The following is a 25,389-nucleotide window of genomic DNA, read 5'->3' on the forward strand; positions in this document are numbered from 1 at the left end:
ACTGCAGCCTGTCTTCATGGTTTGTGCCAGTGGTAACATCTGGGTTGTTAATCATGTGACTCCTGTGAGGTGAAAAAAGTGTTTCTTTGCAGTTTTGTGAAATAAACCAATTTCTATATGGCTAAAAAAAACCACCTCATCCTAGAGAAAAAACGTTTTATCAAAAGTCTTTTCAAAATTGCAATGTTTCCGTTAAGCAAATGTATTTTCTAAATGTCAAATTGTGCAGTTTGTGGTCAATGGAGACACAGCTACTGTGAAAACAAGCATTTTTATACATTACAATATCATTGCCTCAGGTAGTGTCCATGTTTATCAATCTTCATGTAAAGTTAATCAGTAATGCTCAATGGACCAACTTGGTCTTAAAAGTCAATAAACATAAACTATAAAGTCAATGACTGGTTAGAAGTCTAAAGCTATGAACATCAGCTATTGTTAAGTCAGAGGCTCAATCAAAGTGTCTTGGTCACTTTTCCATTATGTTACAACCATAAACGTCTATGTATTTTAGTGAAAAGTCTTTCCAACCAGCAGCTGTATATTAGAGATTTTTAACTTTATGTACTAATTAAGTGACTTCTGAAGACAATATTTTGCTTTTAATTTATTTAGATGTGTCTAGTAAAGGGGTTGACTAGAGATTCATGACACTTCCTTCTCGGGTTTTGTAATGTTTCTATCCCATGTGATGACTTTGCTGAAATCAGAAAGAGGTTTCTTTGTTACATCTGCTGGACAGCTTTGAAATGAATAATTAGACTCACACATCCAGGTTTATAATTGTGGTATAGACATTTTTGCTACATTGACTGAATTTGTGAGAAAAATAACTGTTTTGTCTATGCAAACAAACAAATCTTGTTCTCAGTCAATGGCCCACATTTATAGAAGTATTTTACAGAATAATACCCCATTGAAAATGTTGATTTTGAAGAGAAACTAAAGGTTTTGTGACTCATCTGGTGGAGTGTACTCATAGATGCTGAGCACTGTATGTAAATGGTAAGAGCCATTTTAAGTCAAAGACTTTGCGTAGGAAAATCAAGAAGACATAAGTGGACTATGGACTGAATTTAATGATTGAGTTGACATTTTTATTGTCATAGTGACCATTCTATACACTAGAGCCACATTGACTGAGACACACACTTTCATACACTGATACACTGATCACTAGGAAAGTGCCCAGGGGCATCACAGAGTTTAATAGGGGGAAGATGGAATCAAACCCACAACCTTTCAATTGCAAAACAACTTGTCCAAGGTTATTATAGTCAACTAAAAAGAATGAAATTATGAAAACTAAATTTGAGAATAAATGAAACGATAATCAATGGGGAAAATCTATAACTAACTGGAGCTATATAATGTGCTTACAAAACTAAGACATACTGAAGTGATAGATATAATGATATGATATCCTTTGTTTTTGTGTTTATGAATCTATTTGTTAGCCTTTTGAACTGTTGTGAAATAGATTTATTTATTTTTTTCCATACAAGCATCATGTAGTCCTCAAAATGGCAACGGCAAAAGTTGTGAGAAAAGAGTGAGTTATTGTTCAGCAATAAATGAATCATTTTACAAAAGCTTACTGTGTGTGTGTACAGGGTCTTAAGTGGGCCGGTTCCATCAAAGCACTAAAGTCTTCAGCTTCTGTGTTTCTCTGTAAAGGATGAATTTTTAAAATAATCAACCTCTAACTTAATCTGCTCCAATTTATCAGATTAGATACTCAGTAATAACAAAGTTTTGCTTATTTAATCTTAATGACAGCTCACTAAACACAAATGAGTTAAAAATAAATTAACCTTTTAATGCCAATTTATTTGCATTAAACTGTGAAATAAAAACTCCTATTGACATTATCATTTTGGTTGTTAAAGCTGCAGTAGATAACTTTAATAAAATCATGTTTTTTATTCATATTTATTAAAATTATTATGTTGTCACCGTACAATATAAGTGAGATAATCTGTGGAAAAAAAATCTAATTCCCAGTGCTCCCAGTACCAACTGCAGAAATACACCACAGAAACAACCAGTCAGAGGCAGGAGGCGGGTCTTAGTGCTGTCAATCACTCTCATGTTCACCTCTCTCTTTGCTCTCTACTAGGCTACAGCTGGTTTGCCACAACATAACCTGCCACGAATGCTGATGCTAGTTAGCATGGGCACCATGACTGTGGATAGCTGGTTCTCCTGTTACAGTTAGTTGTTTCTCCACCATTTGCACATTGAGTAGTGTGCAGGAGATTGATTGACATCACTAAGACCCTCCTCCTGGCTCTGATTGGTTGCTTCTGGAGACCCATATAGTAGCTCAAGGAGGAAGTAGAAGAGGTTGATTTTTTTCACAGATTATTTGTCTCATACTGTCACAACAGTACAGCAACACTTTTAATAAATATGAAAAAAAAACAAACATTTTTGTCAGAGTTACATACTGCAGCTTTGAGGAGCTAGGCTGCATTGTGATCTGTAATTACGATGTCTTCAAAAAAAGGATATGCTAACTGATGCATGACGACAGGATGTATATATTTACTCAGCTTATTTCAATTTAAAAAAACAGTTAAATGAACAGGAAACTTCCACTGGTAATGAATAAACTCAGTCACTGTCGCATTACGGCGTCAATGTCAACACGTTTTCTCAGCAATGTGAGGAACAGTTGGTTACACTGACATGTTTTCAGTTAGTATATTAAACATTTGAATGATGAAAGGAAAAATTAAACATCTGCTGTTTTGGGTGTGAGCGGCTGTTGGTGTCTGTTTCTATGTGTCACGTGTGTGCTCGTGTGTGTGTGTGTGTGTAGGGGTGTGTGTGTCTGCGTGCGTGTGTGTGCGCACCAAGAGTCAAAATTAGGAGGGCCAGTGTTTACACTAAACTGGCAAATAAATCTGACCTTCTCACATTATTCCTGCATCAGATAAAGCAACACTTCTATCCTGAGCTTAACAGCGCTGGTCACCTTGTTGACAGGGTTAAACGGAAAGAACAGCAGAAATCTGTTCCTTTTCATATTTTACACGGTGTCAGCAGCCTGGGCTTAGAAAACACTTTAGATATTCATCAATCAAACAAGAAACCATGCAGCACACAAGCTGATTATGAGACGATGAGCCCTTGGGCACAGGCTCTTTAAAGACCCCCTCCCCCCTTAAGCAGCAAATTAAATTGCTTCGTTAATTATACTGTAGGCTTACTGTAGCATTTGTGTGGAATTTACTGCACAGCTGTGTTGTGTAGGAATTAATAATCAAATGCATTATTAAAATGTGAAATCAGCTCTCTGTTCTGCAGATACTTATTAGGATTTCGCTTCATTAGCGATGAGATTTTTTGCACGTTCCCTCTGCTTATTTGCTTATTTGTCTATAATAAGACGAGCCGGTCCAAGGGCACTCTGTGTACCTCTGCTCAGCAACTTTCCCTAATCCAAGGCTGCATTTATTAAGTTTGTTTTTCTTTTAATAAACTTAGCATGAAGAGCTGCTGGAGACGCCAAAGGGCCAAAGTCAATTAACAAAAGAAGCTCGACTTGGAGTGTTTCACCTCCATCAGATGAGCCAACGGACTCACAAAGAACAATGAATGTAAGGTTCATGAGCGTAAGCATCTACAGTGTTGCAGCAAAAGTATCTGCCCTCTTAAAGATCATCAGATAAACTGAAATATTGATTTACTTGATTCTTTCTGTATTTTTAACAAATCAAAAAATATTCAGGGAAAACGTTATCCAAGCTAATCTGGCCCTGGTCAATTCTGAAAATGTTATTATTCTGCTTTTAACATGATAAACTTTGACTAGAACATTTTTGGGAAAACTGAGTTCATTGGATTAGTGTCAGACCTTCAGGGTTCAGGGGTAGAATTGGTCTGTTACGATAATACATTTTACTGGATGATCAATTGCTCCTGAAGTTATTGTAATAAACCATAATATTGTTGCTTTGAGAGAATTTTCAAGTATCATAATTGCAACGGCATAATAATACAAGAACACACTCTCAAAGCTCAGTAAACTTTAAATTCTAATGAACATTTAACACTGGGAATGGAAAGAAAAAAAGACGTTCTAAATACCCAAAATAAACAAAACAACAAATACAATGAATTATGAAGCATCAAAATTGTCCTACAGATAAAGACCTGACTGAGACCAAAGCACCAGAATGAAGACGTCTGTCATCCAGTTTGTGGTAGAAAGAGAGAAAATGGAAAAAGGATTAAACAAAAAAAATTGAATTTGTTTTAATTTATCATGCGATTAATTGATTTATTGCGACAGGCCTAATGTGTGTGTGGATGGGTGTGGATGTCATGCAAAGCGCTTTGGAGTCCTCTGAACTTGATGAAGGACAGGCCATAACCAAAAGTAAGAGCAATTATCCCCAAACAGAACAAGAGTTTGATGAACTGGGGTTTCCAGGACAACTTGCTGTAACCAAATGGAAGGATATATTCTCCTCTTTGAAAAGCAATGTTTGTTCATCAGCCGGTGACCTTAAGCATAAGCTCTCTTGGGTTATCCACAAAACAACGGTAAATACAGCTGTGAATGGCTAAAAATAGAAAGGATTCAGATGATGTTTGGCGCCTTTAAACCTGCTTTAAAACCCTAAATAAAAACAATTTAGCCACACATTATTTGTAGAATAGTGGCCAAAAATTCCTCCATGTAAAAGACTCTTCACCTCCGTCGCTTCATGGTTCAGTATTCCCAGATTCATCTAATCCCAGATTTTTCATTTATTTTCCTTGGTTCTGATTGGCTGTCCAAAGAGATAGGATAACAAAGACTGTAGACGTTAGCTTCTGCCGTAGTGCTAAGACAGTTCCAGTGTGCATATTAATGCATAGTAAGGTATATTTGGTGTGTGTAATATTAACATAAACACTTAAGTTTTTTTTTAGAATATCAGCTGCTATTGATGCTACAGTTAGCATCTGCTGTGCAACTTCTCATCTAGCCATTTAGGTCAGATGGGAAGCTAGCAAGCTAACAAAAAGCTATCCAGGTTCTTGTTTGAATAGCTTATGTTCCTGTAATGAATGTAATCATCATGTGAAAACTGCTTTATGTATTTAATCTGGTTCTCTTTGTATTATAGGAAACATTTGAATGTGAAACTATACTCTTCATAGAACTGTATATCAGTCATTTGATTTGGATAAAAACATCACACACATTTTCTTTCCCCTTTTTGATTCAACTTCTTGGAAAATAACAAAATCACAACATGTCCGCTTGGTTTTTTCTGCTAAATATGTAGCAGCTAATGATGCTCAAGTTCAGCATCTGCTCTGCAGCTTCCTATCTAGTCTAAGTGGCCAGATAGGAAGTATTGCTATGCTTGATAACAGTCATTGCCAATAATTTTGTTCTAGTAATGAATATAATCATTATCTGAAAACTGCTTTTTGTATTTAATCTGGTTCTCTTTGTATGTTAGTGTGAAAGAAGACACTCAGTTCTGCTTTTTCATACAACTGTGTGTACATCAGTGATCTGGTTTGGATAAAAACACCTCACATTTTTTCCCCTTTTTCATTTCAACTTCTTGGGAAATAAGCAACTAAATCACAGGCCTTGTTTTTTCTGCAAAATGTGAGCAAAGAAAACAATTCTGTACAAACTGAGAATTATTGTTGATCTACAGAACATTCACATTTGTCACAAAAGTAAAACCAGTTCTGATGACGTATAGCCATTTCGAAGACAAGAGAGAAAACCTCATCATTTCCAAAAGGATGACCATGAACTGAAAGGCGGGCGGCATGGCTGGATGTGTGCAGGCTGGAGAATATTATTTCTGGAAAATCCATTCCCTGCAAATGTTGCAGTCTCCAACAATATGCCCTAAATGCTTCTTGTCCTCCAAAAAACCTAATAACTCTGACACGCTGCCAACTGTGACAAATATTATGGCTCTTTCATTGGCCAGCAAGTGAACAAATGATAATTGTGGCAAATACATGCCTCCCAGCATCTATAATTTTGAAAAGATCAGAGCAGACGCAAGTTCTCAGTCCTCCACTCATAAACCATGGTTAGGTAAGAAACCAGAAACTGAAAAGACTTTTAAAATAGTGAACAAGGAAAGAGAAAAAATCTAGTAGATGCTCTGATTCTTCGATTTAACTTGAATCTTTGAAAAACTGAAACACAACAGACTGAATGTTTTGCTGTTTGCACGTTGTCTTGCTAAAGTATTTGTTCACCTTAAACATTTCCCACATTCCAACCTCATGCTTCAGTGTAAGTACAATGAGATTTTATGAGACGCATAGCAGTGCACAATTGTGAAATTGTGAAAAAAAAAAGGAATTTTCAGGGCTTGTAGAAACACCCTTTGATGCAAATACAGCTGCAGCTTGTTGGCATGTCTCAACCATCTTTTCATATCTACATGCCAAAAATTTTTGGCCAATTTGTTTTGTAAAATATCTCAAGATACGTCAGATTGGAGGGAGAGGATTTGGGAACCTTAATTTTGAAGTCTTGCCACAGATTGGATGTATGTGTCATCTGGTTTCTGCTCCTTCGCTTTCTGATTGGCTACAGGTCACATTCAACAGGCTGCGTTCTCATCTGTCTGTGCATAAGACTGACATGACAGACACTGTCATGAACATAAAGGAGTCTTTATGAATTTCTATGACTGTTATCATAAAGTGTTTTTCGGTAAATAATGACACTTTTAATGCAAAGTTGCTCTAACGGTTGCATTGAAAGTCCATTAAAAGTGCCAACTTTGCATTAAAGTGTCATTATTTTGTAAGTAATGCAAATTTGGCACTTTTAATGGACTGGGTTAAACAGACCACTGTGAGACGTTCAAAACTTGTGTTTCTTGGTTTATGTGAGGCTGTTTGTTCTCCAGAGTCTAAATCACCAATCAGGTGATTTCTGAACATAATTGCATTAAAATGTATTTAGGTGACAGAGTGTGCATATACATTAAACCTTTTGGATTTTTATTACAAAATTAAATATGAGTCTCAATGAAATACATTGTAGTTTGAGGTTGTAATAAGACAACATGTGGCGAAACTTCAAAATGTTTGAGTACTTCCACGAGGCCCGGCCCTCTGCTGGTGTTCAGAGTTGATTGGTCTCATCCGGAGCTGGTTCAGACCAAATCCACTCTGCTGCAGGATGTGGCAGGATGAAGGAAACCTCTGCGTGCCTCGTTAGAGCCGGCTGACTCACCTGCTTGTGATGGTGGTCGTAGGAGTTAATGTGGTTCTCGTACTGCTGCTGTCTCACGTACTGCTTGTTGCAGAGCTCACAGTAAAACCTGGAGTCTCCCTCATCCTACAGAGCGACAGACAGGAAACAAGAAAAATCTTTTATTAGATTAATTCGACTTTATTGTTTTGTGTTGAGCACTTTTGTAAATATCTAGAACTTAAGCATGAAGCAGCTCCTCTTCTCTATGGAGGGAATAGGCTAATAGCTTAACAATATGCCCCATTATGTAATCATATGACATTACACCAAGATTTTCTACATCTTGTTGTTACATTTATTTATTAAGCATACATTGGTAAAACATTAGCTGTATGCACATTAAATGTCTGCATGGTAATGAGTCTGAATTCAGCTGGATGGACTAGCAGGCTAACAGCTAACATTCTCCCATCCATAAAACTAAGAGCTGAAGCTCTGGTAAGAAAACTTGATGCTAAGTGAATGACTGATTTAAAACCCAGTCTACTAATGAAAGTAGCAGGAAGTACTTCCACCCATTGGCTATGGACATATTGGTTGCTATGGAGACTGAACAGGACATTGCTAACCAAACAGGTTGGGAGATGTGCTGGATGAGCCTGATGGTTGCATGTTGGTAAATGAAAACATAACATTCAAAAATGAAAAAAATGTTTTTTTAAACATTAAATTTTTTTAAATTTAATATTTATGGCCATATCATGACAAAAATTATTTCAGCAAAAAATTATTTTTAGTTCTATACAGCATTGTGAAAATATCTGTAAACCTAACAGATTTTGACTATTTTTATTGCAATATTTTTTTTCTTTCAACATCAGAAGAGAAAGAAAAATAAACACTGACTGTTTCTTCTGATTTCGCTACATCATGATGCTAAACATTTTGGATGTGAGTAAATTATATTTTGGGATTTAATGTGACAGTGTGTACTTATTTAAAAAGCTTGGTTTATTTAACATGAGCACAGTTAGCTAAGTGAAACTGGCTCTCCGCTGCCAGAACATTTCTGGGTTAAATCAGATTTTTTTCATGATAGCTATTGACCAGTCATACTTTAAAAATGGAAACAGACTACAGACATGAAAAATATGATTGGAAGTCTCTGGACATCCTTTCTTTGTAAGAGGTTTTTATTAGATTTTAAAGCTAATTCCAAGCTGATGCAACCTACATTAATATTTGCTTTCAAACAATACTTGGCACATGGAAGCAGATGGTTTTGGACCAAACAGGAAGACGGAGACGGAGCCACGAGACACAAAGACAGACTGAACAAGCCTGGACCAAAAATGACCGGTAAAATAAACTCTGAAAACTAACCTTCACATCCTGTTTGGATCATTATAAATCATGACTCTGTCTTGGAGTTAGCCATGAAATTAAAATGAAAACAAAACTGTGTAGGTGGGATGGGTGAGTTACAGTCAGAGGCAGCATATGCAGTAAAATGTGTTTATGGTGATGTGTATTCATCTTACTCAGGCTTTTAATTTGTTACCTGTCATATGGAGTGAGTGAGAGTGAGTAAGTGTGTGTGTGTGTTCAGGCCTTTCCCATATACGGTGATGGTGTCTCTTAGGCTTCCAGTAGCTAATGAGTTCTTCAATCACAACTACCTACCAGCGAGAGGAAGAGCAAACACAAAGAGAGACAGATGCCTGCAGTTCCACTGAGGAGTTTACTGCCATCCATCCATCCATCCATCCATCCATCCATCCATCCATCCATCCATCCATCCATCCATCCATCCAGATTGTAGAAAAAGAAAAAGATTTCTCTAACTTTCTAAAAACTGATATAGTCGGATGTGTTTATTGTTTGTCTTTATAAGAAGATGACAATATATTTATCTGTCCATTGATTTGTCTTTCACCATCCATCCATCCATCCATCCATCCATCCATCCATCCATCCATCCATCCATCCATCCATCCATCCATCCATGTTTAATTTAAATCAGAAATATTCCTTATTGTCCTAAAGTGAGGTTATTGAAACGCACCAGCAGCAAGATAAAGGAAAGTGGAAGCATATTCACACAAAGCTAAAATGAAATATAAACAAACTGAAAAGTAACAATAAGAGACAGAAGAGTAAAAGGCAAATTTACAACATAAGACAAATAACACTTAAATAGCAAAAAGACTAAAAGAAATGGGCAACAAGAACGGTTTTAGGTGTTTCAATATTTATTTGCATCAAGTGTTTGTTCCAGAGTGGGATGAGTAAGAAACAAAAACATCACTATCTTTTTTTTATTGTTTTTTTTTTATATAAATGCATTAGTTTGAATTTATTGTGGATTTTCTCCATTTCAGCCTCCATACATACACAACCACATATTAGTAAGCTTCTGCTGTAACATTGAACTGGTAGAACTCATTTAAACTGCTCGGTTTTCTGGGGGGGAAAAAACGGCTTTACGGCATAATCCAAGAAAGTTCATGTTGAGATGTTCCATCCTATCCTGCTTTATTCATTTCAAAACCAGTTATGATATGTGTTTCAAATCATGTGGCTAGAAAACCTGAGAACAAAACGGTTGCTCTGTTTAACATGTGACATTATTTAATGTGTTGTCCTTGATGACATTAATTTGAATAGAATTGTCCAGCATTTTTCCAAGAGTAGCCGTAGCAAACCTCCAGTAGGAGACGTTCTTCTTTTCCACCATGTTATGCAGTATGGGACTATCTGAATTGTTGCAAAATTTCAGAGGTGCACGTTGTGGAAAATTTGGTCTGTATAAAGACGCGTGGCTGCTGAAATGATGTAATTTAACCGTGGCTGGGTGGCTCGCAGACCACACACACATATCAAGCATAAATCAAGCTCTAATCACTCACTATTAATGGTCCAACTCCAGACTTTGGTCAGTTTGAATTCACATGTCCTATACGTAACTCCAAAAGTTTCAACATGGCGGAGATTACTTTCGGTGTATGTCTTTGTCTAGCTCTAGTTAAATGACCATTTTATAGCACAATCATGTAACAATGTTAACTTCAATTGTTACAAAAATGCTATATAAATAATATCTGCTTTAAACAAAATTTGGTTTCTAAATTTATTGCGCTGAAATTGGGTCTCCTGTCTCGTCAAAGCTGCTCTTTCTGATATTCCACTTTCAGGAAGTCATCACAACATGGCCCCTCTGTTAACCCTTTAACATTTTTACTCTAACAATTTACCAGCATTGCACTGAGGAGTAGCTTGTGTAACGAACTCAGCAAATGTGCAGCTCCACCAGGTGTTTGCTAATTGCTGCTGGCTAGTCTTTAGGAGCTGAGTGGAGGAGGGCTGCTGTGTGAGGTGGAAGCTCTGAAGTTTGGAAACCGCATCTTGACGACAGAGCTAGGTTCACCCAGGCATTTTGCACAGCTGAATGGTTGCCATGGAGATTAAAAACATTTCTCAAACATGCATGAATGAATTAAGGCAACACTCCAGGTATATTTTTGATGAGGGAATAACATTATAACATGCTGTAAAGCTCAAAAAAGTCCTAATACTGCCTCCTGTAATGAGGCTAAAAGCCTGTCCAGTTGCACACACTCATCCACATCCACACAGTTATTCCTTAGCAACCGTTTCCATTTTCACTGTCATTGAAGACCCGCTGACCCATCATCTTCATAACCATCATCATGTCAGTAAGAACCTCACAGCCATGAAGAAAACACCCACTGGCATCAGATCAAAATATGATCATGAAATTATCTGCATGATGCTTCGCTCTCTATTTGTTTCACAGACTGAATAGTTAAAGACTCTTGCACTATTGAATTAGGAGAAGAAAAATCAGCCTACACACTCCAACATAGAACCAGCTAACATTGCTCAGGCAGAAAATATTAAATCAAACTCGGCTTCACCAATTATATTTTTTCATTTCCCAACTCACTCAAGGTCTTCTCTGAATATTTTGACAGTCCTGAAGCTTCTGACAAACACACAGCTGATGGAAGACAGAAAAAATTAATTTAAAAAATCAATCTGCAACTTAACCTTCAGTTAACCAGAAGTTTTTGTCTCAGAAAAACGAACTTGAAGCCTTCTGGAGAGGAAGAACCTCAGACTAAATAATGATAAAGATCAGATTAAAGCAAAGGGGGGAAGAAACCAGCAGCTCTGTTTAATCTGCCCACCATGTTTCAGTCAGCATTAGCTCCTCAGACTAGTGATTACAGCGTCTACCGTAATCCCATTAAGCATCAAATTTATGTTGCATTATTCTATTACCAAACGAAACATTACATTTGCAGTATTTAATCAGGGATGGCATTGCTTTGCATTATGTCATTAAAGATGTCGTGGGGTTGCATTAGATGGCTCTCCGTGTCCATTAAACATGACCAGCTGGGCGGCTTGGAAATTGCTGTTCAGTAATCTCAAAATTAAAACACATTACAGCTCAGAAGCTTTTTTTTCTGCGCAGCCTTCACTGCGAAAACAACAGGACGCGTTCGCTTGTTGCCACGAGGAAATCGCTCCTTTTTTTTCATCCAGCTGAGGGGGAGATTTGAGGAAGGGTTTGTGGAAATTGCTTGACCTATCCTGTGAATGAATTTTTTAAAACCCACAGGAACGACTTTCTGATGTACAGCTGAGGAGAAAAACTGACCTCCTGAAGCCAGACAGCTTACCAGCTTTCACTGCAAGGTTGTAAGTGTGCAAAATTACCTCTGAAAGCAGCTTGTTGTGTCAAACTCACCTCCTCTTCAAACGTGTTCACGTGTGAAACCCTAGATACAAACGACAGCGGAACGTTTTAAGAATTAGCTCAAATTGCAGCCAAATTAGCAGAAAGCAAAGGTTCTTTTTTAGGGTTATCAATGTTAACGCACTGACACGTGATTAATCTGAAAATTTGAACACCTTAATGTTATGCAACGCAGATGAATCTAACTACGATGTTGATGTAAAAGGCTCTCTCCGGCGGAGGGATACCAGTTCACAGCAGCTCGTTATCGGCTCCACTCACAGGGAAGAGACAAATGATAGCGAAAGATGAAAGTTTTCCACGACACAAACGGCAACAAAAGTTGAAAAGTTTTTTGTGTTGTGTCGTTGTGTGCACTACGATGGGTACAAGCTCAAAATTTCACATGCACGAATTATTCTGGTCACTCGGCTGGATGAGGACCAGCAGCTGGGGAACATTTGTGAAACAAAATGGCTTCCTTTAAACCTTCCTGAAAACCCTGGAAAACTGAGACACTTCAGACATGTTCAGTTTGAGACAATGAAACAATTTTTGAAAATGTACATAGAGTGGCGGTTTTTGACATGGGCAGTTGCTCATCAAAAGGGGCGGGAAAACCAAGAACTGTAAAATAAAATAAAATATCTAGTGGAGCAGGTTTCCTGTAGTTGCTGCTAAAACTACAGTACCTGCTTTCCGCTGCAAAAAAACAACAAACAGATAATAACTGAATTGGTTGGAGAGCAACAGAAGGCGAGGCTTGCCCAGAGCACCACTCATAAACCGCAACTACGTCTATATTTATACTTCAGGCAAGCATAATGATTAATCATGATTAATCACATCCCCAAAGTGTGATTATTCTGCATAAATTGTATAATTGATTGACAGCACAAATTTTTTGTATTGATAGTCAACAGAACAACATAAATAAAAACCCTTGTTAAAACCAGGGGAGCTCATCGGGTTTGGGAACAATTCTTCTCAAACTCTGAGGCCTGTTTTCTTACTAATCCTATTTGCAGAGTGCCAGAATAAAAACGGCCATATCATCTTCATCCTTTCTCTTTGTTTGACATCATTAGAAAGCTCCGAATTCACACTTTCTGAATCTGTAAGTAACTCAAAACCCCTCCTGGGGAGACACGTTCCTGGTTCTGTGTTTGGAGACTTTGAACTTTTCATTGAGTTGTAATCGGCATTTGGACAAACCCAGAGATGGACGACTGAGAAAAAAGATCCAGTCATGAAAAGGTTTCAAGACGTAAACACAAGTGAAACAGATGAGTTGAAGCTGGCTGTAATTAGTGGAACGTATGTTCAACTTTTTCTGTTGTCAATCAAGTCACCCTGATTTGATTTTATTAGTGTTTGCTATTATGTAGGAGAACTGCAAAGAATGCAGTACTGACCTAGTCAAAGAGTTAGAATTATGCAGATTTTTCTGCCACATCTTGTGACACCAAACTAGAAGCTGAGGTTTTCACTTTGACTCTGTAGTCACTCCAAATAAATAACATTAGATAAAGAGAGTGGAGGGAAAGGGGGAGCATCAAATAATCTAAATTTTAGGATGTCTTGCTCAGCTCAATATCTTGAAATGTATTACTTTTGCTGAAACAAAGCTGGCGGCTGTAACTAATTTGATTTTCCGTGTCTTGTAACTGGCTTGATAAGTCTGAAGTGTGAAGTGAAGCCGCTCTGCAGCCTCGCCGAGCGGATCCTGTAAATGACTTTCATACTGACAGATCTCCTTTCCCTCGCCTCCCTCAGGGTTATGTTCTTTCTCCAAGCCTGTACTTTCTTAACACTAATGACAAACCGCAACCACCATGAAGATGGACGCTTTTATCAAGCTGGACGGAGGAGAAAAGATGGAGAAAATGACGCCGACTCTGCGCAGATCGCTCTTTTCTGTGATGGAATCGCTTCTGCTTTACGGCAAAAATGAGGGAAAAGGTCACAGGCTCCTTTTGATTCTTTGTCTGGGAAAGATAAGAAAACCCAATAGTTGCTTATCTTTTGGCTGCATGTTAAGATAATTACATCAGTAAGGCCCTGCAATGTCCACTTCATCCACTGTGAATTAGTTTCTACTACGGTTTTACCACAGAAAATTAAAAAAACAGATATTTGACAAAAAATTCTTATAAAAAGATGACACCAAATAACCCGAGGACTCACTACAGGGATTATGACAGTCTCTGAGCCATATTTCAGATAATATAACTTCTGCAGTTTAAGAGCCTAATTGCTAATTAGGCTCTTAAACTAAGTGCCATATTGCAAATTGATCCAATTTGAAATATGAACCAACAGTAGAAAGTGATACTCAGTTCCTACAGATTAGCTCACAGCAATTAGCAAACACCTGGTGGAACTGAGCATCTGCTGAGCTCATCAAATGAGCTACGTCTCAGAGCAACGCTGGTAAAAACGTTGTTAAAGGGTTAATAGAGGAGTGCTGCTGTGATGACTTCCTGGAGGCGGAGATTCAGAAAGAGCAGGAGTTTTTAAAGAGACAGAGGACCAAGTTCAATGCGTTAAATTAAAAGTAAAATTTTAGGAATTTTTTACAACAACTGAATGTTACATATATAATGGATTGTGGAATAAAATGACAGGATGTGCCTGGAAAATGCATAATAACTAACTGCCTTTTTAAATACACACAAAAAAAATTTAAGTTGGTCTTAAATACGTTACTTAAAGATCTAAATATTGCTGTGGCAGGACTATTTAATCTCGTATATTTTGTTTTTTTTCTAATCATGGGACTTTTCTGAAAGGCAATAGCTTGAGTCAGACATCTTCTCTATTTTCTGAAACTCGAGGCAGTTCAGGTTTCCGCCAACTATCTGCTAAAATACTTGTACTAGCTAGCTGGCTTTTTTTCTTAGCTTCGACGTGACAAGGCTAAGAAAACTATTCCTGTTCCTCCTGCTAGCACAGATCTCAGAGCAGCATTTGGTGCGACACAAACTCTGAAGTCAGAGTTTCAGTGGGCCTAGTCTTACCAGGTCTTACATTTGAGCTGGTGAACTCAGAGTATTCAGGTTCAAAAGCCTTGATGTGCCTTGTGAGTTTTCATTACAATATATTTTCTTGTCATAAATTCTGTCAAGAGCCAAACAATCATGGAAGGATATACATTTTTTTAAAATCAATAGGAAATTAACTTAAATGAAAAGCAAATGTATCAAAAAAAGCAGAATTAAAAATAAATCAAATTGTTGACCTTCAGAAGCTTACAGACCAAACCAGTCATCTCAGATTATACTATATTATATTATATTATATTATATTATATTATATTATATTATATTATATTATATTATATTATATTATATTATATTATATTATATTATATTATATTATATTATATTATATTATATTATATTATATTATATTCTTTCCCAGGGAAGACAGGATTTGATCATGTATTGTGAGGATGTGCAGTCTTCTATTGTGTGCCAAGACCAAAGCCTTTATTTCTCAGCTTATTATTTTCCTGAGCATCTGTTTGGAGTTGGACTGGGACTGAGAACAGAATCAGCGTTCCTGCAGCTTTAAGGAGGACTCTCCTTGATATTTGCAGCTGTTTTAATGCTGGGAGTTAACACAACATCCTGCAGTTGAAATCTGGAATATGACTGATTTGATTGTTGATTTGACAGCAGCTTTCATTTTCACTGTGTTTTCTGCAAGCTCCATATCAGTATCTATGTCAGTGTTACCCCACGCTGATGTACCTGCAGGAATTTACTCTTTACCACCTACAGTATATATTCACTTATTTTCTTCAGGAAACCAAGAATGCTTTATTTCTTAATGCACATCAATATGGATTCATGCTCCTAACAGCTTTTCTGCATTTCTAGTTTTTCAGTCAGCTCTCACATTTTCGATGACATTCACTCTCTATTGATAGTTTCACATATCACAGTGGAGCTCTTTACCCAACCAGATAATGGTAATGGAGGTGGTTCTCATTATGTCAGGCTGCCAGGGGTTAAAAGGTCAAAAATCTGAAGTGGTTGCAGAAAAATTCTGTCTGTTCATCAACATTTTTTCCGTTTCTCCATCCCATAAGTTTTGCGCCCAAGTTTCTCTTTCTGCATAAAAACATAACGGCCAGAGAAAAATGTATTCTAGTTCTTTCCAACTTGAGTCAGTTTCACAATTCTTATGTAATATTTATAGAACTTACTTTGGAGGCTAATTATCTGACCACTTGAGCACTCACACGCTACATTCACACAGCAACCCAATGAAACCAAACCCACATTTTTTTGTTCGTATCCGACTTTTTCATGGACGTCTGAACGACAAAATTCAGACATTTTCAGCCTCCAAAAAAATAATATTTGATCCATTTCCATATGTGGAACTGAATCATTTACGGATCTGATAGTTTTCAAAGTGTCTGCATTTTATCTGACTTCTACATCATTGACCTGAGACATGCACCGTAATTCTGCGCCGGAAGAAGACAGATGCAGAAAATCTGGGGTCAGGCGTATGGATCCAAAAATATCTATAATATCGATACCAAGTTGGTATCGGTATTGGATCAATCCTAGTGTGGTAGTATCAATATTTTAGTTTCAGAACTTGTCTTGAAATATTATTTTATTTTTGTATTGTAGTTTCTCAACTCTACCTCAAAACAGATTTTGTTTTAATTTGCTCTCAAATTATAGTTTATTGCACATTATTTATATCATCAAACACAGAAGTTTGGTGATATGTCAAACTTACATAAAAAATATCGGTATCACTATTGGTATCGATCGATACCAAAATATACAGTATGGCACACCTCTACAATACGTAAACAATGCCTGAAAATTATAACTATGAAATTATGAAAGACATCTGTGTCGTCGAAGTACATCACATCACAATCCCGTCACTCTTCCGACTCCCCATCCTGTAAGATCCTGTATACCAAACAGGAACTACTGCTGCTGCTAGAACATTACACAGCTGTAAGCTAACTGGAGTAGCTTAAGCCGTAATCAGCAGACATTTTAATGTGGAGAAACAAAGAATTAAAAATTATAAATGTATATTCATACATGCAACTGAAACCAGAAATTTACAAATAAAAAGACATACACATTTTGTGAAAGGAAACCCAAAAGGCATCCAAAAAATAAGACAGTTTAAAATAGAATTATTCCTGATGCTGTCCATAAGTATGAAAACATTTTAATTTTGAAAAAATAAAAAAACACTAAAAAATTATCACGCTATGTTTTCTTTAACAAATAGAAAGGAAATTGTGAGTCTAACTGATAGAAAACAAGAAATCTTTGGTCGGATTTAACTTCAGACTTTATTTGATGTTTGAACATTTCTGGTTTTAACTGTCTATGTTAGAATTGCTGATTCAGAAGCGCTGTGCGTTGTTCCATTAATGATCAAACATTATCTCAGGTAGGTAGGTGAGAACAGATAACAGTATGCAGGTTGTTAGAATATAATACAAGTTAAATCTCCACCGACTTCTACTTGTCAGATAATAAAGATCCCATTCTGTTTTACAACATATAAAAATCTGGATGAAATGATCCACACAGGTACACTTCAATTTTCCGGTCTCGTTGCATTTTTTAGTCATCTCTGAGCTAAAATAGTGTGGAGTTTATCAGCGATAGCGGCAGATTTCTCCTCCGCCGCCCACTGATGTGATCTCGTATCAGGAGAGCGACATGAAAACGTTTTTGGCTGCTTGTCAAGGCTTGGCCTCTGAGGAGCGCTGCTCCTGTTCACTCAGCTGCTGGAGTTGTTGCATTTCGTTTAGCCAAAACAACTTCCTGTTTTGTACGTGAGCGTGCAGGTTACCGTTGGGATGACTTCACATTTCATGACAGGTTGACAGAATCATGCTGGTACAGTCAAAGTCGGCGTGCTGAAGGAATGCAACAAAGGAAGGCAGAGGCTGAGGCAGTTTGACCTGACAGCAGCAGCTCTGGCTGGGACTAGAAAGGCTGAGAAGCCCCTTGCTGGAGAGATGGATCTGGACTTCACTGGACCCTTCCTCACTTTTATCTGTGTATGTTGTTGGATGTTGGACTGCATGTCACACCAGGGGTAACGCGGTACATGAAGGCAAGGCAAAACAAAACAAAGAAAAAAGTCTGTGTGAAGATAATAACCAAACCTCTCTCTAAATAAAACGTGATTAGTTTGGTTGATTTGCATTTTTCTCAGTGCAAACAGATTTTATGTGATACACCAACATAAACTGTAGTTTATCTGTGAAGTGAAAGAAAAGTGATTTATCTTTAAAATGTCTGGGCATCCACCTAAACTATCAGGTCTGGCAGAGGCAGAATGAAAGGGTTTCCACTTGTTTCGACTGGAACCAAAATGGCAACATTCAGTAACCTGTTCCCCTCCTCGCCTGTGGTGGCGCTGCACCAAGAATCACTGAAGGAAGCAACATAAAAACTTTCAGAGCAAAACTTCTTTCTTCACAAATTGTAAACAAAAGTAGAGTGGCGTCAGACTTTAGAGGTTGTAGGATTTCTCTTGTGTCTTTGCCAAACGACCATGAGCCATTTCTCCTGCTAGCGCTAGACTCACAAGTTTGTTTTTATTGTATCTGCCCAGAATGCCTTGCACTATAGTCTACATTCTGCTTTTTTAAAATGATGACATTGAACTTTGGCTCAATCCAAACAAATAGAATGCTTTTGATCACCACTGAAAAATGATCGAGAATGATGGTTAAGAATGACGGTCAACAGAAAAGTTTGCCAACGCCTCTCACCCAGATACCTGTTAGTATCTGTTTGCCTGTTTCAGGTAAATGTCGTGCGACTGCTTCCCAATTCAGTCCCCTCAGGTGTAGGACAGGCTGAACAAATGTGCCATCTTCACAAATAAACAAAACAGAAACATTTAGGACAGTATGAGTCATTTCCACAGTTTGTATCCAGACCTGACCTAAGACCACCAGTGTGACCAGACTGCCACGTCTCATATTCACTAAATGTGATATTGTAATAATAGAAAATAGACTCACACTACCTTTCAATGCATAACATTTTATTTTGACCAGTCAGTCTGGGTGGCTGACCTTTCATTTCTTTAAGCACACAGCATGTTGCTAATAGTGCCTCGACATTCACAACCAAAAGCTGCATTACGCTGAATCTCAGGCACTAAAAGCATCATTTTCTTAAGTTTCTGTTTAATTTAACCAACACCTCGGCTGTGTTGTTTATATAACCATGGCGGAAACAGCTAAATGCTCCTAAGACTATTTGGTTGTATTTCATCTTGGTGTCATCGTGTCAAAAATAGTGTGGATTTTGTAACACAGCGTGAACAGAGTTAATGAATCTCTGGTGGTAAGTCCAACTGGTGTGTTCAGAATCTGTGAAGAGGAGAGTCCCAGTTTATTAAGGATGCTGAGCTGGTTATTAACTGCTCCCACAACCAGCACAGATGTGACACACACACAATTAGAATGAAGACACGGTGACAAAGTGAGACTCTTTTTGTAAAACTTGCACAGCTGCTAGGAGAGAATTATACTGTTCTTGCACTTTTTGTGACAAGTGAAGAGATTTGATACAGCAGGTTTTTTTATTCTTCAGTAATTGGAAAGCGAGTTTTAAACAACAGAACAGAAAGGCATGAAAGAGAACAAAGAGTCGGGAACAGATCTAAGCAGAATTGGATACTGTAATATTCTTGAGACGGTAAGTAAGACACTGAGTGTGAGTTAAAGCGTTAAGAGATTGTAAAAGTTGTATTGTCAAATATGGAAAGAGGCTCCAGACTGATTAGCACAGATGGTTTAAGTGCTGACTCGGCACACAGAGGCGGCTGGGACTCAAGGGGAAAACTAGACATCTTGTAGTTGGAGAGTTGTGGGTTTAACTCCAGCTTCTTCCTCTCAAAAGTGTTGATCTGCACATGGACAAGGCATGTTACACCAAGTCCCTATGGATTTACATATTTGTCAGTATGGCTGGTTGAATCATACTGAAGCATAAAGAACTTTGAGTGTTGAGACTAGAAAAGTGGTACATAAAAATTCAGTCATCTACCTTTACATTCAAAAAGTACCAGTAAAAAATGCAGTGGGTGTGAAGTGGCAGTTTAATTATTAAGTCACATTTTACGAAACCAGCAAACACTCTAAACATATTTTCAGAATCACAAAGTCTTTAATATTTCCAGGCTAAAACACATTTAACTAACAGTCTTTACTTTCTTCTTTACAGAAGAGATAGCAGCAGTACATTTGATGACAAACACCCTACTTTGGTTAGACCATCATCACCTCACTTGCCTTTAACAGCAGGCCCGTCCACAGGCCAGGCATGGAGCAGCCGCCTCTACATTCATGACACGGACGGCCGAGAGCTTGGACGGTAACAGGCTGGGATGTAGAGCGATACATTAGCAGCAGCTATCAGACTCTATAACCAGCCCTGCTCCCTCAGGCTACATAAAACAGAAACAATATCAATACTATCAACATAAAACCAAGTCTTTAAACTGCTCAGATCAGACTCAGCAATATTACCTCCGTCGATATGCAATCACCATTTACAGTCCAATTATTTTTTTCTATCCAATCAGTTCAAACCTGTTTATGTTGCTGCTTTTTCCATGCACTGGATAGGTTTTGGAACATTTGAGGTGATAAACTGTTTTTTTTTTCATATTTTTAAACATCTATCTCATATATCTGGCTTTGCAGATTTTTGTCTGAATTTGACTGAAACCCACAGTTGTAATATAATATTTCCATGTCAAACTAAAGAATATAAACTAATTTTTGGCTTTTCTTGTGTGTTTTTAACTCACATCTTGAGATTGAATTGTTAAATTAAATAAAGTGAATGTTACTGGATAAGAAACGTGCATACCAGTTCCCCCCACAATGTCACAAACTGCAGCTTAAAACCCTTGACTGGACAGGATCTCTGTGATTCACTGTACCAGATCAACCAAAAATGAAAAATGTCTAAAATAATGATTGAGTCATTTTTGTGCAACACTTGTTAAAAATTCCAAAATATAGCATGTTTTATATCTAATATTACAACATTTCACAAAACCTTACCAAAACAAAACAAAAGTCTGAAAACATGTTTTCATCTCCTAAGAACTCCTACAAACCCATCTACAAGGTTTAGCTTTTATTTTATGTTTTTATATGTCCATGTCTTCCAGGATTAAAGTAAAAGACCACATTCTTTATTTTTGCCATTTAAAAAAAATCCCTATTATTGCTAATGAAAGCTTATTGTATTCCATCCTGTGATGCTCAGGGTAGCCAGGAGGAGAAGAAGAGAACAGTTTTAGTTGGAGAAACCCAGACTCCTCACTGACCCGCTCCTTTCAGCTCAGTAGTTGAAATCTTGTTTCCTTTTGGGTTTCTGAATATTGGCCACTGCAGAGCAACTCCAACAAGCTGCACACGGCTCTGTGAAGTCACTTTGCTCAGCAATGCAAGAAACCACAAGAAATAAATGGGCTTCAGGATAGAACTGCCGCCGGCGCTTTTGGACCATAACAGACTTTTTTTATGATGCATTTGCATCTGGTTTCCTCACCTACAATTACATTTTATGATAAAACTGAGATAATAAAATGTAGTTTCAATGTAAAAGCAAAGGACCTGAACAATAAAGCTTATTTCCAGCAATTGTTTTGAATAATTAGGACACAAAAATAGCATCAGTTACACTACATTGCCAAAAGTATCTGCACACCTGCCTTGACTCACATATGAGCTGAAGTGACATCCTGTTCCAGATCCACAGGGTTCAATATGATGTTGGTTTACTTTTTGTTACTAGAACAACTTCAACTCTTCTGGGAAGGCTGAAGGTTCAGGAATGTTTATGTGGATGTTTTGACCATTCTCCCTGAAGTGCATTTGTGATGTCACATACTGATGTTTAACGAGAAGGCCTGGCTCTCAGTCTCTCTTTAATTCATCCCAAAGGTGTTCTATCAGGTTGAGGTCAGGACTCTGTGCAGGCCAGTCAAGTTCATCCACACCAGACTCGACCATCCATGTCTTTATGGACCCTTACTTTGTGCTCTGGTGCATAGTCATACAGGAAGAGGAAGGGGCCAGATCCAAACTGTTCCCACAAAGTCAGGAACATGGAATTATCCAAAGTATCTTGGTATGTTGAAACATTCAGAGTTCCTTTCACTGGAACTAAGGGGCCAAGCCAAACTCCTGAAAAACAACCCCTCACCATATTCCACCCTTCACCAAACTTTACATTTGGCACAATGCAGTCAGACAAGTACTGTTGTCCTAGCAACCGCTAAACCCATCAGATTGCCAGATTGAGAACACGCCTCCACTGCTCACACCACTGCATCCGACACTTTGCATTAAGCTTGGTGATGTATGGCTTGGATGCAGCTGGTCACCATGGAGATCCATTCCATGACAGTAGACTGTGGAGTATTTCATGACTGGATTTGTTGCACAGGTGGCATCCTATCACAGTTCCACAGTGGAATACACTGAGCTCCTGAGAGCGAGTCATTCTTTCACAAAGGTCTGTAAAAACAGTCTGCATACCTAAGTGTAATTGTATACACCTGTGGCCATGGAAGTTATCGGAACACCTGATTCTGAGGATTTGGATGGGTGAGCAAATACTTTTGGCAGTGTAGTGTATGTATAGATTTCCTGACAGGCTCAAACCGTGAGCAAGAGAGTAACTTATTTAGAAACAGTTGTTAAAAATGTCTAATAAATAACAAGCTGCTGTTATGTTGCATTCGAGTCGGCTTGGATGTGGGAGTTTCACACACCTGAGCTGCGTGTGTTGCGGTTGAAACCCACTGGGATTTCCCATCTGCTAGGATGCTAACTACTATTCACAATACAATGTGATAACAATGTACTTGTCTGTATTTGATGTGTTCAAACAAATTCCAGACTAAACAACACAGTGTGTCCTGCAGGCATGTAGAGACATTAAAAATCAGTAGTGCAAATACTCATACCTACAGTTTTCTTTATGATTACACACATTACAGACTCAGAGACTTTCAAGTCAGAAATCCAATATCTGGATTTGTCCTTGTATTTCTGACTGAGGACTCATAAAATTCAGCTTTTAAGTTCAAACACAACTCAGGGAGTATTTGTGCTTTTGAGCTTTCACATATTTAATTTCCAATAGTTGTAAAATGATTCATTTTGTTCTGTGGTTGTGATTCTTTAGAAGATGGATCTGTTCTGAAAACACCTTAAAAACCTCAACACATTCAATGCCAGCTCATTTTTTCCATTTTCTCTGTTCTTTGAGTCAATTTATTGCTATTTTCGCTGGTATTTTCTACAGGAGCCACAAATGGAACGATAATCTGGTTGTTAAAGTTGTACAATTTCCTAAACAATAAAAGTGCTACTGCAATAGAAGATACGTGATTTAACATGCGGTAAAACAACTGCAAATAATCCTCTAATGACTCTGCAAAGTCATTAGAGCACAAATATAAATTCATTTGACCTAAATGACCAAACCTTTGACCTGTAATTATTGCCAATATGAAGACAGATGAGATGCTCAGTTGTTCCTTTAATGATCATTTTCTTCTCCAAAAATAAAAGCAGACGTATCTGAACAGGATAGTCAGACAGTTGCGGCTCCAAGCCTTCTCCCTGGGCTCCTCTGCTGTCTGTGTGTTTGTTTCCAGGTGACCGCTGCTGATTGGAACTGGAGCCAGATGGCCACAGCCTCCATTAGAGCCCATAACATCCACTGCTTTCTCAGACTTCCTCCTGCTTCTCCCCAAGGCAACATCATGTTTGAAGTCTTAGTTGTCCTTCAGGTTGTGAGTTGGGTTAATATTCCAGGATGTAATTCAACAGGAGTTTTAATTATGTTGAGGGTTTTTGCAAGAGGACACCTGAATGTAGTTAGTCTTTTCCATAGACAAGAACTGAAATATTGATTTTCAAGTCTGTCAGTCAGAAATTCAAAAGTCCTTTTCCAATCAGTAAGCATTATGAAGTTTCATTGACTGCAAAGCTGTTGAGTGGAACTTGTACCTGAGGGACGGAGATTTAACGTTAGCTTCTTTCAGTATCAGAGGAGCTTAATGGTGTTGTCACATCTGATTGTCTGATAGATTCGCTTCGATTTGGGAACAAAATTGTAACATATGTTAGATTTTCAGCTGGTGCAGTTCGTTTTCACACTGCACTGAGTCAAACCAACCAACCCCTTTGATAGACCTGTGTGACATCCCCTCTCTTCTTAATATAAACAGCTAATCACTCTCACCGCAACAGGATTTGAAAATAATTTTGATTAATTCATTCTAAATCTCTGGATAGGAAATCAGCCACAACATTTTAATGAGTGCCTTTTAGTTTTTTTCCCTTGAATGATAAATACTCTAAAGGAATCCTGGGCTCCACTCCAGAGCATCTAATAAAATCTTTTTTCGCTCTTAACCGTCTCTGTTTTAAGATGACGCCTCTCCCTGCTGGCAAACATTTTTCCCTTTAAGAGACAAACTGTTTCTTCACTCCTTGATGTAAGGTCTAACCAGGAAGTGAAACAAAACAAAACAAAAACACAATGCCCATCAAGTGAATCAGGTCTTGGGATAGATTTTTTGTCCAACATCTACGGTGTTTGTGGAATCTGCACCTTGTTTGAATTCTGGCAAAAAAAAGCCCAGAGTACTTTCAAGTAGAGACTCCATGTGCTTACATCAAAGAGGGGATTAGCCATTTGTTATGCTTGCTGAAAACCCTCCGTTGATAATTTCAGGAATGCACTTTTTCTGGGGGAAATTTGTATACTTCAATGTATTTCGCTTCCCAAAGAATAGTATAAAGCCCCCAGTCCCGCAATGTGGGCTTAAGCTAGTCTTCCTTTTGGGATTCATGAGCTCAGAAGTGGTGGTGTTCGATTTTATGGTTGGAGAAGTTGTCCTGAGGACACGGCCACGGATCTGGTATGAAGCTGTGAGCCGGCTGGTTGCCTTGCAATGGTCTTGGTAGTCACTGGGTCAGGTAGACCTTCTCCCTTAGTTTTCTTAACCATATTTTCAAAGAGGTCAGCTTTGTTTGTCATGATTCTATTAAATTACAATTGGGTTGTTTCTGAAGCAAACACAATGGAGAATTGTTGAGAAAAGGTTGTTTTTATCATCTCTCAATTCAATGTTTTTACGTTTCCTGTTTTTCGGCCAAGCAAAGATTTCAAAGAAACCACCACGTTGAAGTTCCTATCATTAAGAGTTCCACGTTTGAAAAATGTTTAGAAATTCCTAAGTTATGAAAAAAATATTAAACAACACAGTGAGGTTAGGGCAAAAAGTATAAATCCTGTCCTGACCAAATTGAACACTGAGAATTTCACACCCTTCATCCCGATACCCGGGATCTACAGGGAATATCAACACTGGTTTC

At 37.9% G+C, this 25,389-nt stretch overlaps 1 protein-coding gene across 1 annotated transcript in view; it reads right to left on the reverse strand.

Annotated features, from left to right (window-relative positions):
* Positions 1-25,389, reverse strand: part of LOC102228912 — a 90,824-nt gene that overhangs the window by 17,078 nt on the left and 48,357 nt on the right. The window contains exon 2 of the mRNA XM_023328069.1: positions 7,226-7,330. Within this exon, the coding sequence (XP_023183837.1) occupies positions 7,226-7,330 (105 nt within the window). The remainder of the gene's footprint in view (positions 1-7,225; positions 7,331-25,389) is intronic.

Source organism: Xiphophorus maculatus, chromosome 22, assembly GCF_002775205.1.
Source record: "Xiphophorus maculatus strain JP 163 A chromosome 22, X_maculatus-5.0-male, whole genome shotgun sequence".
Lineage (NCBI taxonomy): Eukaryota > Metazoa > Chordata > Actinopteri > Cyprinodontiformes > Poeciliidae > Xiphophorus > Xiphophorus maculatus.